Here is a 19645-nt window from a genome sequence, read left to right on the forward strand (position 1 = left end):
CTATCGGAAAGATGTAATGAAACTTGAAAGGGTTCAGAAAAGATTTCCAAGGATGTTGCCAGGGTTGGAGGATCTGAGCTACAGGGAGAGGCTGAACAGGCTGGGACTGTTTTCTCTGGAGCGTCGGAGGCTGAGGGGTGACCTTATAGAGGTTTACAAAATTATGAGGGGCATGGATAGGATAAATAGGCAAAGTCTTTTCCCTGGGATCGGGGAGTCCATAACTAGAGAGCATAGGTTTAGGGTGAGAGGGGAAAGATATAAAAGAGACCTACGGGGCAACCTTTTCACGCAGAGAGTGGTAAGTGTATGGAATGAGCTGCCAGAGGGTGTGGTGGAGGCTGGTACAATTGCAATATTTAAGAGGCATTTGGATGGGTATATGAATAGGAAGGTTTGGAGGGATATGGGCCGGGTGCTGATAGGTGGGACTAGATTGGGTTGGGATATCTGGTCGGCATGGACAGGTTGGACCGAAGGGTCTGCTTCCATGCTTTACATCTCTAGGACTCTATGACTCTAGATGAACTAAGTGCAAAAACTGAAATAAATACGAACAATCTGATAGCCAGAGAGACATGATAGTGGAATGACAGATCCTTGATATTCAGGAAGGACAGAAACTAAGAAAAAGCAGTTCCAAAGCTGGCATTAGCACAGGAGAGAGTGATGACCCAAGTTCAGGATATTAGGATGTACAAGCAGTTTGGGTGGAGATAAGAAGGAATCACTTGTGGAAGAGATGTACAGGCCCCTTGACATGGTATCACATGTAGTAATCACATGGTAGAATAGAGTATGAAGGAAGAAATAATAGCAGCAAGGCAGAAAAGTGCAGTGATAATCATGGGGGATTTTCATCTACATATAGACCAGAAATGGCAAATGGTCAAAGAAAGCAAGAGTTCATCAAATCTTTTTGGAGACCTTTATAGAACAGCATACCGTGGAGCCAGAGTGAAGTTTATTCAGGGCCTAGTATTATGCAACAAGATAGGATTGCTAAGGAACAGATAGCATAGTACAATTGAATTTTTAAATTCAGCTTGAAAGAACCAACAGTGGACCCAAAGCCAGTATTTTAAACTGAAATAAGGGTAACACGAGAGTATGAAAGCAAAGCTAGCTAAAGTGAACTGGTAAATTAGTTTATTGGGTAGCAATAGAAATACAGTGGCAGCCATTCTGAGGAATATCTCAGAGTAGACCAAATAAATACATTTTAATAAAAAGAAAAATCTAACAGGAGAACTCACCTTCTGCAATTAAAATTGCTAAAGAAAGTATCAAATTTCAAGTATATAATCGCACAAAGATGAGTGGCAGGTCTGAAGATTGTTTACTGTTTTTATGTTCTGACCAATGAAAAGGTTAATAAGGTAGGAAAATAAGAGTATAAGTGAAAGCTAGTTAGAAATATGAAAGAGAGTTTGCAAGAGTTTCTACAGATTTTCAATAAAGAGTTAACAAAGTGAGCTTTGATCCTATCAAAAATAATCTGAGGATTTAATATACAGTAAGGAAACAGTAGAAAAACAGATATTTTGCATTGGTCTTCACTGTAGGGAGTACTAGGAACATTCCAGAAAAATCAGGAAATGGAAGGAAGAAAGGAATGTTACAAAATTATAATCACCAGGGAAATGGTTCAGGGCAAATGTTGGGGCTGTGGGCTGACAAGCGCCCAGGTCTTGATGGTCTTCGTCCTAGGGTACTGAAAGACATGGCTAATGAGATTGTCACTGCCTCTGTTTCTATTTTCCAAAACTTCTTAGATCTAAGGGAGATTCAACAAGGTTGAAAAATAGCAAATGTAACATTATTCAAAAGGGAAGGAAACAAAGTAGAAATCTACTAGCCAGTTAGATAAACATCTGATATAGGGAAGATGTTAGAAACTATTATTAAAGATGTTACACAAGACACTTGGAAAAATTCAAGGAAATCAGGACACGCAAACATGATTTTGTGGAAGGAAAACATTGTTTAATCAATTTATTAGATTACTCAAGGGAGCAACCCCATGTGCTGTGGATAAAGGGAAAACAGAAGAAATACTTCATTTGGATTTCCAAAAGGCATTGAATATGGTACCACTTCAAAAGGTTATTGTGGAAAAGGAGTTCATGGTGTGGGGGTAACATACTGGCATGGACAGAAAACTGGCTGGTCAACAGGAAACTACAGACATGAATGGGTCATTTTCCACAGACAAGATAGAAGGAGTGGTATGCCACAGAGTTCAGTGCTGGAGCCAACCCCTTTCGTAATTTATAAAAATGATTTGGATGATGGGGCCAAAGGTATAGCTGCTAAATTTGTTGATGACACATCGAAAAGTTAGTTGTAAAGAGGATATATGGAGGCTTCCATGTGCTATAGAATCGTATGCGAGTGGGAAAAGATCTGGCAAGTGAAGTATGTGGGAAAATATGAAATTGTCCATTTTGGCAGGAAGAATTCACTGTTTAAAAGCAAGGGGTTGTCCATTTAAGATAGAGATGAACATAATATTTTTTCCTCACTCTTGGAACTCTTTGTTGGTGAAGACGGTTGAAGCAAAGCTTCTGAATATTTTTGAGGAGGAATTAGATAGATTCTTAATAATAAAGGGGTGAATGTTGTAGGGGGTGGTGTAATTTTTAAATCATTAACTGTTGTAGTAAGCACATAGTAAGTACAAAGCCACCATTTTAGTCTTCTCTACCTTGTAGTAAGCACGAGCAGACACTCCCCCAGATTTTCATGAATGGAACAATGGAAACAGCTTTCCTCGTGGCTGAGGGACCGCCCACAACCACGACTGTACGTCATCATCCATATAAGGGAGAAACGGGGAACTCGAACACTGATTGGCTGGGTGAATAACCAAATAATCTCATCCATCAGGAGGACAGTGGGGAACTTTAACACTGATTGGCTGAGACAGTAGAAGGCCCCGCCCACTCCTACATGTATATAACGTGCGGGGATTACAATCTGTGTGTGTGCCTCGTGGGAAGCCATTGAGGTAACACCCAGTTCTGCAGAATTGAATAAATAGTTTTGGACGAACTCCTCCGTGTCTTTGTTCTTGGGAAGGGAAGCAGAGTGCCTGATGGGGGGTCGCAGAGTCCCCTATCTTGCACAATGTGATTGCAGGTGGACAGCAATGTGGAGTAATCAAGTCAGCCATGATCTTATGGAATGGCCTACTCCTAAATTGAATGGTTCCTATATACTTTTGTGATATCTCAGTCAGCTACAGCAAGAGCTCCTTTTAAAAAAACACTTGGGGGAAAAATCACAACATATCATTAAAGTTATCATTCTAAAGTATGCCTAATACTCAATTCATATCCATTCAAAACTTAATACAGCACTCCTCCCAAACAGGAATGATAGTTAATGGTCCTGTTGGACATTCTGAACATATGTGAACCAGAAATGGGCTTGTTATTAAAATGGAGTTGAGATACGCTCCAACTAAATCATTGGAGTTTTTCATTAAATTCCAGTGTAAACACCACTTATTTTGAAGCTACAGTGGAAGGTTGAGGATTTTACTTTTTTATTAAAATGGCAAGTGACCTAACATAAGAAAAGGGGTGAATGTGATTGCGGTTGGACAGGAATGTGTAGTAATCAGGAGCCATGATCTTATTGAATGGCCTACTCCTCAATTGGAGTCTAATGCTAAAAATGACAATCAGTTCATCTTGCACAGTATCCAACATATCTGTGTCAATAGGCTAGTTTTTCAGACTAATTAGCAAAATTAGCAGCAAAAACACAATGTAAAATCAAGCTCCATTAGACAAATATTTTACCATATGTGCCCAGCACCAGAAGAGAGTAAGATTCATCATTCACTCAGCCTCAACATTGACAAGCTGCATTCCACACTCTGGTTACCAAATACACTCTCAAATGATGTATACAGTAAATGACAACAGACAAAACAACATATATCCATTTTCCCAAAAATCAAAAAGACAATAGCCTGATCCACTCATTCAACCCAAGAAAGTTTGCTTGAAACCCATTCAACTGTAAACAATTGAGAAATTTCTCACCTCATCAGGAACCATCACGAGTGGATATTTGTCCTCTGAGAGGAAGTTGAAGAGACACCATAATCTGAATGCATCACGGTCAGAAATAATGCAGTTTCCATTTTTATCATGTTTGTAGTTCTTCTTAGCAGTTAAAGTCCAGCAGAGTTCATCAAAAGTTTCTTTGACAAAAGCACCTTCTTCGACCTAAGACAGACAGACAGACAGAGTTGGTGTTCTATTTGAGTCATTATAACCAGGCACATATTTTGAACCAACTCTTCCTATCACATAATAATGACAACAGAAAAGTCATTACCTTTGCTTCTTCAGTAAGCTACAAAGTAAAATCCATCATTTTTAAAAATCTTTGGTTAAGCCTGCCAGAATTGAGTCATCAGAATTAGATTACATTTTATACATTCAGCAACACAAACAATAATTCTGTGATCTACAGTCCTTATTTGGGAGTGAGCATGCTCAAATGAAGACTAACTTGCCACACCCACCACCAAGAAAGCTTGGCAGATTGAAGCCCAATCTCCTTGTTAAGATCTGACAAATGAGATCCTCAGCTAATCGTGACCTTCAATAGTAGAGCCCCTCTATGGTCAACTCACCCAATTATTTGTCCTTTTGTCCACATCCAGACAGTGGAAAAACATGCCCTCAAAGTTTTTTTTCTGGATTATTTTTCTAGAATTTTAATTACCATTTCAACAAGTTACATATTTCCATGTTTGAAACACCCTGACTGAATCAGGACATTAAGTGCAAAAAAATGATGATTGAAGTTACTAAGTTTTCATCCACATTTTGCAGCCTCGTTTCTGGCTGCTTTGACCCAAAATGTGCCAACTGAACACATTTCTGATGGACCATTTGTATGCATTTCATTTAAGGAAAGAGTTTCTACAGTTATTTCTAAAAGACCTGAACATCTGCCTTTACTATACTGTTTAATCTTAAAATTAGCTTCTGACCACTTTTTTCACCTACATAACATTGTATGACTAAGCCTGTCATATTTAGATCTGGCTACTCTGTTGCATTTCCAATCTCCATAAACTTGAGGCAATCTAAAACTTTAATACCCACATTCTAACATACACAAAGTCTCATTCACCCATCACCTCCACACACACTAATTTATACTGGCTCTAAATCACCCTTGTTTGCAAATCCCTCCATTCCCTCTCCTCCCCATCTCGATACGTTCATCTGACCTCAATTACTCCAGTCCTGGCCATTTACAAATCCTGGGTGCTTGGTGGTCGCACCTTGCACCACCTTCCAGCCTACTTCCTTGTCCAAGCTGTAACTGCCTTCACTAAAAGCTTCCTATGTGGCTTGACGTCAAAAATGCCACTGTAAAGTAGCTTGTGCAGTTTTACTCAGTTAAGGCACAAAACAACACAAGATGTAGTCCTCATTGTTATCCACTGTTCATTCAAGGCTAGGACAGGAACTCCCCAAATCTAACCTTCCCAACTTGTTTCAAGGTAGGATTTGAACATATGTGGGCCAGCACACTGCCAGAGTGAATATAGGAGGAAGGGTAGCTGACTCAGTCTCTTGAGTATGCTCTACTCTTGTAAAGCATTAAATAATCCCTACAGTGTAGAAAGCCGCTATTCTGCCCATTATGGCTGATTATATTCTTTAATGCCATATTCCCATGCTATCTCCATATCCCTTCCTATCATTAGCAACTACAAATCTACTGCTTTCGGTCTAGCTCTTACATAATGACTGAGCTTTCATAGCCCTTGCAAGTAGAAAATTTCAAAGATTCAAAACCGTCCAAGTGAAGACATTCCTTACCTTAGCCATAAATGGTTTACCTTGTACGCTGAGACTGTGAGCCCTGATTCCAGATCTCACTACTAAGGGTAGCATTGGTTCTGTTTACCCCGAAAGAATTTTGTAAGGTTTTGCGAGATCACAAATCATTCTTTGACCTTCACAAAGAGAAACTCGGGCCAAAATTTCAAATATTATTTTGGACGACTAGCTTACTTGGTAAGATTTATTAAGAAGCATCAAATGTCAGACTTTGGCAAATGTCTGCCAGTAGCATGGGGGCTCCAGAACTTGTTTTAAAAATTCATTTCTTCATGGGATGTGCATTACGGATGGGCATTTTGTTGCCCATCCATAATTGCCCATGAACTGAAGGGCTTCCTAAGCCATTTCAGAGGGCAGGGAAGAGCTGTGTTAAGAGAATACCTTTTAAAACAGATTCAGCAGTGACCATATATTCTGGTCAAAACAAATTTGCTCTCTCCACAGCAGCTATGAGTTGCTAAATGCAGCCTTGAATGAATTCACAAGTTAGAAAAAAAGACATCTCCACAACCGCAATTTCTAAAACAAGCCACAGAAAATCTACTTGTAATAGGTTTATGTAGAGAACAATCAAGAGCTCTTAACTAGGCTTGGGATCTTGCCAGATCAAGTCAGTGCAAACTAAATCTACTTGATCCAACAGAATGATACATGATACATGGTCTATTTGGAAAATGGTGAACCTTCTCTTAACCAGAGTAAAACAGCTGGAGACTGGAACCGGCTATAGTCAAATTAGGAGGAGACGTGTTCTGTAGCCTATGTTACTGGATCACCAACTGTTGGCTTGACAGCCTCAGTAGCAATGTCTTGGAGGAGACTGGGATGGTAGGTTTACCTCCTTCTAGATCTCGAACTGTTTGCCCCATCCAAATTTTAATGACATCATATAGGGTGGAACTTAATACAGTCCTCAGCATTAACCCTTTCAGAACCAAACCCCATGTACAACACAAGTGTGCCTTTTCCATTTTGACCTTGATTTTGCATGACATCTGATAATGTCTGCTGATAGCTGGATCTGTTCTTGAAGGTTTAACTCTTTACATTTTGTTATACAGCTATTTCCCAAAAGTGAGAGTTGACACAATGGGAGAAATGAAGAGATAGAAGGCACCTAGGACTCCAGTGACCAGGCCAAGTAATTCTGTAACTCTTTGACCAATCAACTGAAAGATTCAAAAGTAGTTAGAGGTTTAAGAGAAGGAAACATACGTTACAATGACAGAATTAATGTCGACTCAGGTATAAAAATGAGAACGACGGATTAGATTAGGAGGAGGAAAAGAGGAGACAGGAAAGTCAAATTAAACAAAAACAAATTGAACAGTTGTAAAGTCTCCAACAACCATTAGTACCTAAATGAATCAGATTTCACACTTTTAACAGTTAATCTGCAGTGGGAGATGTTGATTAGCAGTAATTACCATCAAATATTAACAAGGGTATTTATAATTGAAATGATGCCAAATTTCTGTAATATATTTAGTTCATCTTTGTTTTATATACACACACACACACAGTAACATCACTAACATTCATAAATGGGGCAAATAGTGAGATGTCATTTTCATAAAGCTAGATAAGGAATGCAACTTGGACATTATTTTTAGGCTTTAACATTTAACTATATATATGACCCTTACTCATGTTGTAACACTTAACTATCATAGTGTGGCATTCATCTCAGTGTTGGATTGAGAAAAAAGGCTTGCATTTTATTGCTAAGAAATGTCATCAATATCCAAGTACCTGATTCCATCCCTTGAAGAAACCATCTATCTCTAAAGAATAGACCGATAAGACAAATATGAAGTGGATTCAACATGCAAAGAGTGTCAATCTTGTTCAGCCATTTGCAACACATCCAAAATTTGATGGAGCTACAGCCATAATCCTCCTAACTTGGAATAGCTAACTTGGAATCCCACGACCTGGGATTCGAATCCCGCAAATGGCAGATGGTGGAATTTGAATTCAATAAGAGAGATCTGATCTGGAATTAAGAGTTTCATGATGACCATGAATCCATTGTCGATTGTCAGAAAAACCCATCTGGTATAATAATGTCCATTAGAGAAGGCAACTGCCATCCTCATGTGATCTGGACCTACAGGTGACCCCCAAACCCACAGCAATGTGGTTGCCTCTTAATTGCCCTCTGGCCTGGCCAGTGACATCTCCATCATGTGTATGAATGAATAAAATAAATTGAAATCCAGTGAGGTTTTTGGGACAAAATGCATTAGTACTTGGAAAAGCCAGCCATGATGGGTTAAAAGTCTATTATGTTTGACTAATTTAACAAAGGTCTTTGATGAATTATTGGAACGGGCTGAAGGAAGTATTGTGGTTGATGTTGCGTCTATGGGCTTTCAAACAACATTTGATAAAGAGTCACATTTAACATACTTAAAGTTGACGCCTGTAGAATTTAAAGTGCAGTACTGCAAGGATACAAAACTGCCAAAGGAGACAGTTACAGCATATAATTGGCACACTCTTACAATTTGTAAATAACAAGATTTGGAAATGTAATACACGGTGAGGAGCATAGTAATAGCCTTCAAGGGGACAGGGACAGATTGGTGAAATAGCTGAGAAATGTGAAGTAATTCAGTAGAAGGCAATTTAAACTAAATGATGCAGTTTGAAAGGATGTGCAGGAACAGGGAAACACAGGGGTGTATGTCCAAGAAAATTTTAAGACGGCAGGATATGTCAAAGAGGTTGTTAAAAAGGCTCAAGGATCTCTGAGTTTGTAAACAAAGGCATAGAGTGTAAAAAATAAGGATGCATTGCTACATTTATATAAAATAGTGGCTAGGTCCTAGCTGGAATAATGTTTTCAGTTCTGGACCCCACATTCTAGAAAAGCAGTCAAAGGCCATTGATAGGGAGCAGATATTTACCAGAACAGCACCAGAGAAGACAGACTCAGTTATTCAGAGAGACCATGGTTGTTCTCTTGGAGTAGAGAAGGTTAAGGGGATACCTGATAGAGATGCTCAAAATCATGAATGGCTGTTATGGCATAAATAAGGAGGAACTGTTCCTAGTTTTAGAACAGTTAGTATCCAGAGGACAGACATTTAAGAAAATTAGCACAAAAACCAGGTACAATGAGGAAATAAAATACTATACAGCAAGTTTTTATGATATGGAATACACTGACTGAAAGAGTGGTGGGAGCAAATTCAAAATAAGTTTTTTAAACAAGGGAATTGGCTAATTGAATATAGATAAAAGGGGAATTATTTGTTCCACCATAGAAAAGGAACTGAAGAGATTGGCTAATTAGATAGTTCTTCAAAGGGCCAGTACAGGCATGATGCGCCAAATGGTCTCCTGCATTGCATTATATAGCCCAATGAACATAGAACGTAAGAATGTAAGAACTAGGAGCAGGAGTAGGTTGTCTGGCCCTTCGAGCCTGCTCTGCCATTCAATAAGATCATGGCTGATCTTTTTGTGGCCTCAGCTCCACTTACCCACTCTCTCACCATAACCCTCAATTCCTTTACTGTCCAAAAAATCTTAGCTTTGAAAATATTTACTGAGGAAGCCTCAACTACTTCACTGGGTAGGGAATTCCATAGATTCACAACCCTCTGGGTGAAGACGTTCCTCCTCAATTCAGCCCTAAATCTGCTCCCCCTAGTCTTGAGGTTATGCCCTCTTGTCCTAGTTTCACCCGCCAGTGGAAACATTCTCTCTACTTCTATCTTAACTATTCCCTTCAGAATTGTATGTGTTTCTGTAAGATCCCCCACCCCCCCATTCTTCGAAGTTCCAATGTATATAATCCCAGAATACTCAGTCTCTCCTCATGAGCCAACCCCCTCAACTCCGGAATCAACCTAGTGAACCTCCTCTGCACCACCTCTAATGCCAGTACATCCTTTCTCAAGTAAGGAAACCAAAACTGCAGTCAGTACTGCAGTTGGGGCCTCACCTGCAGCCTACACAGCTGCAACATAACCTCCCTGCTTTTAAACTCAATCCCTTTAGCAATGGAAGACAAAATTCCATTTCCCTTCTTAATTACCTGTTGCACCTGCAGACTAACCTTCTGTGATTCATGCACAAGGACATCCAGGTCCCTTTGCATAGCAGTATGCTGCAATTTGTTACCATTCAAGTAATGGCCCTTTTTACTGTTATTCCTATTGAAATGGATGACTTCACATTTATTAACATTGTACTCCATCTGCCAGATCTTTGCCCACTCACTTAAATGGTGTCCCTTTGTAAAGTTTCACAGTTCTCTGCACATTTTGCTCCACCACTCATCTTAGCGTCATCTGCAAACTTTGACGCACTACATGTGGTCCCCAACTCCAAATTATCCATGTAAATTGTAAATAATTGCTGTCCAAACACTGATCACTGAGGCACACCACTAGTCACTGATTGACAGCATGCATTTATCGCCACTCTAACAGATGAGAAACGTTTGAAGACCCTGGGTCTATACTCAACGGAGTTTAGAAGGATGAGGGGGGTTCTAATTGAAACAAACAGAATGCTGAATGGCCTGACAGTAGATGTTGGGAAGATGTTTCCATTGATAGAAGAGATTAGGACCTGACGGCACAGCCTTAGAGTAATGGGAAGATCTTTTAGAATGGAGATAAGGCGAAACATCTTCAGCCAGAGAGTCATGAATCTATGGAATTCATTGCCACAGAAGGCTATGGGAGGCCAGGTCATTGAGTATATTTAAGATTAAAATAGATAGGTTCTTGAATATTAAGAGGATCAAGGGTTACAGGGAGAAAGCAGGAGAATAGGGTTGAGAAACTTATCAGCATGATTGAATGGCAGGATACAAAAAAAACCCCTGCAGATGCTGGAAACCAAAGTAGACAGGTAGGAGGCTGAAAGAACACAGCAAGCCAGGCAGCATCAGGAGGTGCAGAAATTGATGTTTCGGGTGTAACCCTTCTTCCTGAAACACCCGAAATGTCAATTTCTGTGCCTCCTGATGCCTACCTGGCTTGCTGTGTTCTTTCAGCCTCCTACCTGATTGAATGGCTGAGCAGAGTCAATGGGCTGAATGGCCTAATTTCTGCACCTGTCTCTTATGGTCTTTTTGCTTCCTATTAGTTAACCAATCCTCTATCCATGCTAATACATTGCCCGTAACACCTTGCATCTTTATCTTAAGCAGCAGTCTTTTGTGCAGCACCTTGTCAAATTTCGTTTTGAAAATCTAGATACATCACATCTATTGGGTCCCCATTGTCCACCATGTTCGTAATGTCTTCATAGAATTCCAGTAGGTTCATTAAGCATGACCTGCCCTCCATGAGCCAAAGCTGCGTCGGCCCAACAGGATAATTTCTATCTAGATACCTTGCTATTTCTTCCTTGATAATAGCCTCAAGCTTTTCCTCACTACAGAAATTAAATGAGCTGGTCTCTAATTCCCATTTTTGTCTGCCTTCTTTTTTAAACAGTGGCATCACATTTGCTGTTTTCCTGTCTGCTGGAACTGCCCCAGAGTCCAGTGAATTACAAGTGCATTTGCTATTTCTCCTGCCATATAATTTAGTTCACTGGGATGCATTGCATCAGGGCCAGGAGACTTGCCTATCCTTAGCTGCAATAGCTTGCCCAAGACTACCTCTTCTGTGATAATGATTGTTTCCAGGTCCTCACCTACCTTCGTCTCTTTGTCAATTACTGGCATGTTATTCATGTGCCCCACTGTGAAGACCAACACCAAATACCCTCAACACAAAATGGCCTCTCATTCGGACGGCAAGGTGGCTCAGTGGTCAGCACTGCTGCCTCAGTGCCAGGGACCCTAGTTCAATTCCCACCTTGGGCAACTGTCTGTTTGGAGTTTGCACATTCTCCCAGTGTCTGCGTGGGTTGGCTCCGGTTTCCTCCCACATTCCAAAGATATGCAGGTAAGGTGAATTGGCCGTGTTAAAATTGCCCAAAGTGTTCAGGGATGTGTAGGTTAGGTGTATTAGCCTGGGGTAAACATAGAATAGTCTGGGTGGGTTACGCTTTGCAGGGTCGGTGTGGACTTGTTGGGCTGAAGGGCCTGTTTCCACACTGTAGGGATTCTATAATTAAAATTAAATCTAATTCCTCATCCAATACCATTTCAGCCTCCTCCCCAACTCACCTCAAGCTGCTGAAAGAAGCCAAGCACCAAATTACATTCACAAAAGAAATCAACCAAAATGGACTTAAAGTTGAAAAGTCTAGAATTACTGCCAGGAAATTTTAAACTTTGCAAAAAATGGCAGGTTTGGATTTATTAGAAGATAGGGAAATACAGGAACAAACAAACCTATTATCTCATAGTATCAAATATCTGAGTGCCTACCTTATATCTACTCAGGAAAACTAACCTGCATTTGTAACATAGGAAACCTGACATTCCTCATAAAGGGAGAAAGTGAATTAACCCATAAAACCTGGGGGTACTGATGGACATCCTGTCTGAAAAGCATTATTATCTCCACCTCTAGGGTCTGACATTCAAAGTTATGGAGTATAAAAGATACTGTGAAACATATACAGAGCAGTGAGGAAAACTGCTGTGTCCCTGATCAGAGACATGTGTCTGTAGAGGAAGTTTACTATTGAAAGTAGATTAAAGCTCAGCTGCTCATTAATAAAAGCTGAGGCTGTGGAACCTCTTGGGATCAGTTTGGTGCCATCTACTGCATGATCCCTGCCATCCCACGCAAAGTATTAAATCCTGCAATGTTTGCAGGCTAGAATCAGAACAAATACAGCAATAATAAATTTATAAATGAGTGTTAACAGAATAACATGACCCATGGTGCTTCCAAAATATGACCTGGAGCCACAAGACGATATTAGGTTGGGTAATCAAAGCTTTTGAAGTCAGTAAGGTTGGGGAAGATCATAAAGGACAAAATCAAGTTAGAGAGGAAGACAGGAATAGAGATGCTATTCTAGAGATTAAGGGTACATAGACTAAAGGTATAGCAATTAAAATGAGGAATGTTCAAGAAGTCAGAATTAGATGAGTATAGATCTCACAGAGGTTTATGAAGTTGGAAGGGTTTAGAGAAACAGGGAAAAGATTTAAAATAAAGATGAGAATGACCAGGAACCAATTTACTTCAGTGAGCACAGGGATGATAGGTGAACGGGACTTGGTGAGAGTTCGGACGCAGTGCCAGATTTGTGGATGAGGTGATGTTAATGAGGGTAGAATGTAGGGGACCAGTAATGACAGTGTTGGAATATTCAAGTCTAAAGACAGAATGAGGGTTTCAGCAGCAAATGAACTTAGACAAGAGCAGGTCAGGTAATGTTGCATTGTAGATCAGTTGGTCTCTGCAAGGGCATTAACATATGGTTGAAAGCACATCTTATGGTCAATTATGACAACAAAGTTATAAATAGTCTGGTCTGCTCTGACTTTTGCCAGGACGAGGATAGCATTGATAGCTGGGGATCAAAGCTTGCAGCAGAGGTCACATTCAGTGGGTCCTGTTTTTGCAATATTTAACCGCAGGAAATTTCTGCTTGTTGATTAGTGGTTAAGCAGCCAGAAACTTGGCAATGGTGGAGGAGTGAAGAGAGGAGGTGGTGTCTAGAGTTGGGTGTCATTAGCAAAGAGGTGAGAACTAATTCTGGTGCTTTTGGATGATGTAGCCACATGCAGATTGAAAAATCAGAAGGCACCAAGGATAGAGGGACACCATAGGCAATGCTGCATGAGCAGGGAAGAGAGGTCATTCCAAGTGGTATGCTGGATACAACTCAATACATCAGAAAGGAACCAGGTGAGATTTGTCCAATCCAGCTGGATGACTGCAGAAAGACACTGGATAAGGTTAGTGTAGTCAATCATCGTCAAAGGTTTAGGTTCGCTCGCTGAGCTGTAGGTTTGATATCCAGACGTTTCATTACCTGGCTAGGTATCATCATCAGTGGTGACCTCCAAGTGAAGCAAAGCTGTTGTCTCCTGTTTTCTATTTATATCTTTCTCCTGGATGGGGTTCCTGGGATTTGTGGTGATGTCATTTCCTGTTCGTTTTCTGAGGGGTTGATAGATGGCATCTAGATCAATGTATTTGTTTATGGCGTTGTGGTTGGAGTGCCAGGCCTCTAGGAATTCTCTGGCATGTCTTTGCTTAGCCTGTCCCAGGATAGATGTGTTGTCCCAGTCAAAATGGTGGTTTTCTTCATCCGTGTGTAGGGCTATGAGGGAGAAAGGGTTGTGTCTTTTTGCGGCTAGCTGGTGTTCGTGTATCCTGGTGGCTAACTTTCTTCCTGTTTGTCCTAGGTAGTGTTTAAGGCAGTCCTTGCATGGAATTTTGTCATCACAAAACGAAACAAGATAGAAGAGACATTTAACATCATTAACAACGCCCTCACAGGCATAAAGTTCACCAAGGAGGAAGAAACTGACAACAAACTCGCATTCCTGGACGTCACCGTCGAAAGGGAGGACAACGAAGAACTACAAACCTGCGTATACAGAAAACCGACAAACACTGACCAAATACTTAACTCCACCAGCAACCATCCCAACACACACAAACGAAGTTGTATCTGAACACTATTCCAATGAGCCACCACACACTGCAGCGCAGCCGAACTTCGGAAAACAGAGGAGAACCACCTATACAACGTATTCAAGAAGAATGGATACTCAAAAAATACAGTGCGCAGATTCCTCAAGAACAAACCACGACAAGCAGACCTAACACAGCCAGAAACCCTAACCACCTTACCATACATCAAAGAAGTTTCAGAAATGACAGCCAGACTACTAAGATCTCTCGGAATCCTAGTAGTACACAAACCCACCAACACTCTCAAACAAAAACTAACAAACTTAAAAGACCCAGTACAACCCATGGACAAAACCAACGTCATCTACAAAATTCCATGCAAGGACTGCCTTAAACACTACGTAGGACAAACAGGAAGAAAGCTAGCCACCAGGATACACGAACACCAGCTAGCCACAAAAAGAGACAATCCTCTCTCCCTCGTAGCCCTACACATGGATGAAAAAACCCACCATTTCAACTGGGACAACACATCTATCCTGGGATAGTCTAAGTAAAGACATGCCAGAGAATTCCTGGAGGCCTGGCACTCCAACCACAACGCCATAAACAAACACATCGATCTAGATGCCGTCTATCAACCCCTCAGAAAACGAACAGGAAATGACATGACCACAAATCCCAGGAACCCCATCCAGAAGAAAGATATAAATAGAAAGGAGACAACAGCTTCGCTTCACTTGGAGGTCACCACTGATGATGTTACCTAGCCAGGCAATGTAAAGGCTGGATATCAAACCTACAGCTCAGCGAGCAAACCTACACCCTTAACCTCAACCTGAGCTAGAAACCTTCACTAACCTTGCAAAAATCGTCAAAGGCTGTAGACAAGTAAAGAGGATGAGGAGGAATCATCTATCTGCTCACTTTTGCACAGGATGTCATTTCTCACCGAAAGTGTGTTTTGTTGCTGATTTAGTGATGAAAATCTGATTGGAAAGCCTCAAACATGGAGTTCCTGGAAAGATAGGGTGAGATTTGGAAAGAAACAACTTGGTCAGAGGAAAGGGAAGTCGGAGATAGTTGGCATAATGCAAAGTAAGCAAGGCCAGGAAAAGGGTAAGAATGGCAGATGAACTGGAGAGAAAAAAATGGAATTATTACCAATACATGAGAACCTGGAGGCCAATCTGAATGGCCTGCAGCTTTGTGGGTACAGAGTGGAGGAGCGGGAAGTGGGTGTCAAGAATATAAATTGAGTTCAGAGAGGCCGAGGAGAGATGGGAAAGGAGCCTGAGGAAGGTCAGAGTTCAGGTCTCAGGCAAGCTGAAACATTAGAGGAGTTTACCTTTGGGGCTGAGGAAAAAGGAGGGGCCCACTGAGTCCCCAAGTACGGTCTTTAAAATGACATTTTAGTAGTGTACCTATTAGTGCCCTCATACCCAACTGACTGAGCATAAGACTTAAACCTTCCTCAAAGAACAGCAATTCTCAATTGACAGAACTCTCAATATAATTCACTCTGAAAACCAGCATAAAAGATAACAGAAACTTGAACTGCCCTGAATGCAGTTAATATTTAAATATCTGTGATTTTTTTTAGTGTTGTTTACACGGAATTTGGGAGAGATGTGCAGGGAAAACCAGTGGAACCACTCGGATTTTCCTGCCTCCGACACTGGATGGCTGGGAGGAGGGGAGGGCCAAACCAAATACTTCATTCTTTCCACTGACAGGAACTGTCAGGACTTGTTTATTCAACAACACAACATCCAGACTGTACATGAATTACAAAACATGAACCGTCTCAAAATTAGAACAGTGAAGAAAACAAAAAGGGAGATAAAACAGAATTCTTGATTTTAATTTTTTTCTACCTGGAGAAAAGAGCTGCTTCCCTCATTATTTCCTGACTAAATCAATTAATACTTTCTCACAATACTAATAATATCAAATGGAATAAACACAATTGAACAAGTTGTCAAAACCCTCAATCATCAGCCTCAGTGATTGGAGGCTGCTCACTTGAATTATAAAACAAGCACCTTCCCATGAAATAGGGGTGGCACTGTGGTTAGCACTGCTGCTTCACAGTACTAGGGACCTGGGTTCAATTCCAATCTCAGGTGACTGTCTGTGTGGAGTTGTACATTCTCCCTGTGTCTGTGAGAGTTTTCTCCAGATGCTCCAGTTTCTTCCCACAATCTAAAGATTAGGTGGATTGGCCATGGTAAATTACCCATACTTTTTTTTAAATTTAAAAATATACATTACTCATAAAATATTTTGATGATCTGTACAATTGGTCATGCCATACATACGTAAACATTCAATTTCTTTGCATACAGTGATCGGAATTAATCATTTGTATATACAGGTCTGTACATTTACCATCCATATACATTAGCTGAGGCATCAGCGGAGCCCACTTACTGCGTGGGCCCCCTGTTCTTCTTTGGCAGGCAGACGTTACACGGTGGTCTTCCCCCACCGTGCCTTGGCGACAGCTGCCCCAAGCTTCAGCACGTCCCTCAACACGTGGTCCTGGACCTTGGAATGTGCAAGTCTGCAACGCCCAGTCGGAGTCAGCTCCTTCAGCTGGAAGATCAACAGGTTTCAGACAGACCAAAGAGTGTTTTTCACCGAGTTGATGATCCTCCAGGCACAGTTGATGTTCGTCTTGGTGTGCATCCCAGGGAACAGACCGTAGAGCATGGAGTCCCACGTCGTGGAGCTACTCGGGACAAACCTCGACAAACACCACTGCGTTCCTCTCCAAACTTCCTCTGCATAGACACATTCCAGAAGGAGGTGCGAGACAGTCTCGTTCGCCTCTACAGCCGCTTTGGAGGCAGCGTGCGGTGCGGCAGAGTGTCTGGGCATACATCAAGGATCTCACAGGCAGAGCCCTTCTCACCACCAGCCAAGCCATGTCTTGGTACATGTTGGAACGTTCTGGCGATGAGGCATTCTGCCAAATGACTGACAGTCTACCCAGGGAACCACTCGACAGGATCCGCCCTCTCCTTTTCCCGAAGGGTCTCAAGGACACTGCGTGCTGACCACTTCCTGATGGACTTGTGGTCAAATGTGTTTTTCTTCGTAAATTTCTTCATGAAGGACAGGTGGTACGGAACTGTTCAACTACTCGGAGCATTCCGCGGCAGCGAGGCCAGGCCCATCCTCCGCAACACCGGGGACAGGTAGAACCTCAGTACATAGTGACACTTGGTGTTTGCGTACTGGGGATCTACGCACAGCTTGATGCAGCCACACACAAAGGTGCCCATCAGGCTGAGCGTGGCATTGGGTGTGTTTTCTCCCCCGTTGCCCAGATCTTTATACATAGAGTCCCTTTGGACCCTGGCCATCTTTGATCTCCATATACTGTCCAGGGATGTGTAAGTTAGGTGGATTAGCCGCAGGAAGTACAGGGTCACAGGGTTGAGGTGGGTCTGGGTGGGATACTCTTCAGAGGAGGAGTGTGGACTTGATGGACCCAATGACCTGATTCCATACAATAGGGATTCAATGGTGGTGACTGGCATTTACTGTAAGCAGTTTCTGAAAATGGCAGGTAAATTTTTAAAAGATTTCACATTGGCTCTAACTAAACCTGATGTAAATAAGCCACTGTGAACCAATCAAAGTTCTTGCCGAATACAATGAGATTTTAAAAAATCACATTAACGATGCACAAAGAACAAAGACGTGAGGAGCAAATCCAACCTCTCGTCATTTGACTAAAGGAATGCTTTCTAACATCAGCTTCAAATTTTATAGTTTCAATTCTTCTCTTCTGGTTCCGTGATCTTGCAGTAATGTTCCGTTTTCATGTGATCTGCACCACTGAACAATTCTACAGGGTCAACATCCTGTTGCAGGGGAACAGTAAACATGATCTCATATTGTTTCACCTTCAGGCAAAATATAAAAGGAGACCCTACAACACTGAGAAAACGCTGGTTCTCTCAATTGCCCAGATTCTGCCTCATATGGAATTTGTTTCAGAAGTACTGAATAACAGACTCCATTCAGACAGTTGATGGGGGGAACCAGTGGATGTGGCTTATTTGGACTTCCAGAAGACTTCTGACAAATTTCTATATAAGAGATTAACATGTAAAATTAAATCAAATGGGATTGTGGGTAGTGTGCTGAGATGGATAGAAACTAAGCAGGAGGCAGGTTTAATCTGGTTGAGTGAAGTGGGAAGGTGGTTTAAAGTCATTTAACCCTGTTCAGAAAAACCAGGCGACGGGTTACGCTAACCTGGTTAATGATCTGCATCCCACCCTCCCTCTCTTTGCCTCTCTCCCTCCCTCCCTCTCATAGGGGGTGGCACGGTGGCCCAGTGGTTAACACTGTTGCCTCACGGTTTGATTCCAGCCTTGAGTGACTGTCTGTGTGGAGTTTGCACATTCTCCCCATGTCTGCGTGGGTTTCCTCCAGGTGCCCTGGTTTCCTCCCACAGTCCAAAGATGTACAAGTTAGGTGAATTGGCCATACTATATTGCCCATAGTGCTTCAGGGATGTGCAGGTTAGATGCATTAGTCAGGGGTACATGTAGAGTAATAGTTTAGGGGAATGGATCTGGGTGGGTTACCTTTGAGGGTCGATGTGAATTCTATGAAATATTTTTGCAGATAGGAGACAAATTGTTGGAACAAATGAATTATTTTCTGAATGTCAGTCAGTGACTAGTTGGGTAGCACATTGATTGGTACTAGGGAGCCCAGCTATTCACAGTATGCATTAATGATTTAGATGAGGAAATGGAATGTAATATATTAAAGCTGGATGGGAGGGTGAGCTTTGAGGAGAATGCAGAGATGTAGCATTTTGAATTGGATAGTCTGAGAGTCAGGGCACATGCATGGCCCTGGATGTGGATAAATTTGAGGTTACCTACTTTGATAGCAAAAATAGGAAGCAGATTATTATTTGAATGGCTGTAAACAGAGAGAGGGGAATGTTCAATGAACCTGGGTGCCCTCTTGCACTAGTCATTGAGGGTAAGTATGCAGGTGCAGAAAGCAGTAAAGAAAACAAACTATAAGCTGGACTTCATAGTGAGGGGATTCAGGAACAAGGGTATCTTAATATAATTATATAAAGCATTGGTGAGGCCAAGTCTGGAATATTCCTGATGAATGGCTTTTGCCCAAAATGTTGATTTTCCAACTCCTCGGATGCTGCCTGACCTGCTGTGCTTTTCCAGCACCACTCTAATGTAGATTCTG

At 41.5% G+C, this 19645-nt stretch overlaps 1 protein-coding gene across 1 annotated transcript in view; it reads right to left on the bottom strand.

Annotated features, from left to right (window-relative positions):
• Positions 1–19645, bottom strand: part of def6a (DEF6 guanine nucleotide exchange factor a) — a 151966-nt gene that overhangs the window by 79093 nt on the left and 53228 nt on the right. The window contains exon 3 of the mRNA XM_043716901.1: positions 4056–4241. Coding sequence (XP_043572836.1) covers positions 4056–4241 — 186 coding nt within the window. The remainder of the gene's footprint in view (positions 1–4055; positions 4242–19645) is intronic.

Source organism: Chiloscyllium plagiosum, chromosome 26 (assembly GCF_004010195.1).
Source record: "Chiloscyllium plagiosum isolate BGI_BamShark_2017 chromosome 26, ASM401019v2, whole genome shotgun sequence".
Lineage (NCBI taxonomy): Eukaryota > Metazoa > Chordata > Chondrichthyes > Orectolobiformes > Hemiscylliidae > Chiloscyllium > Chiloscyllium plagiosum.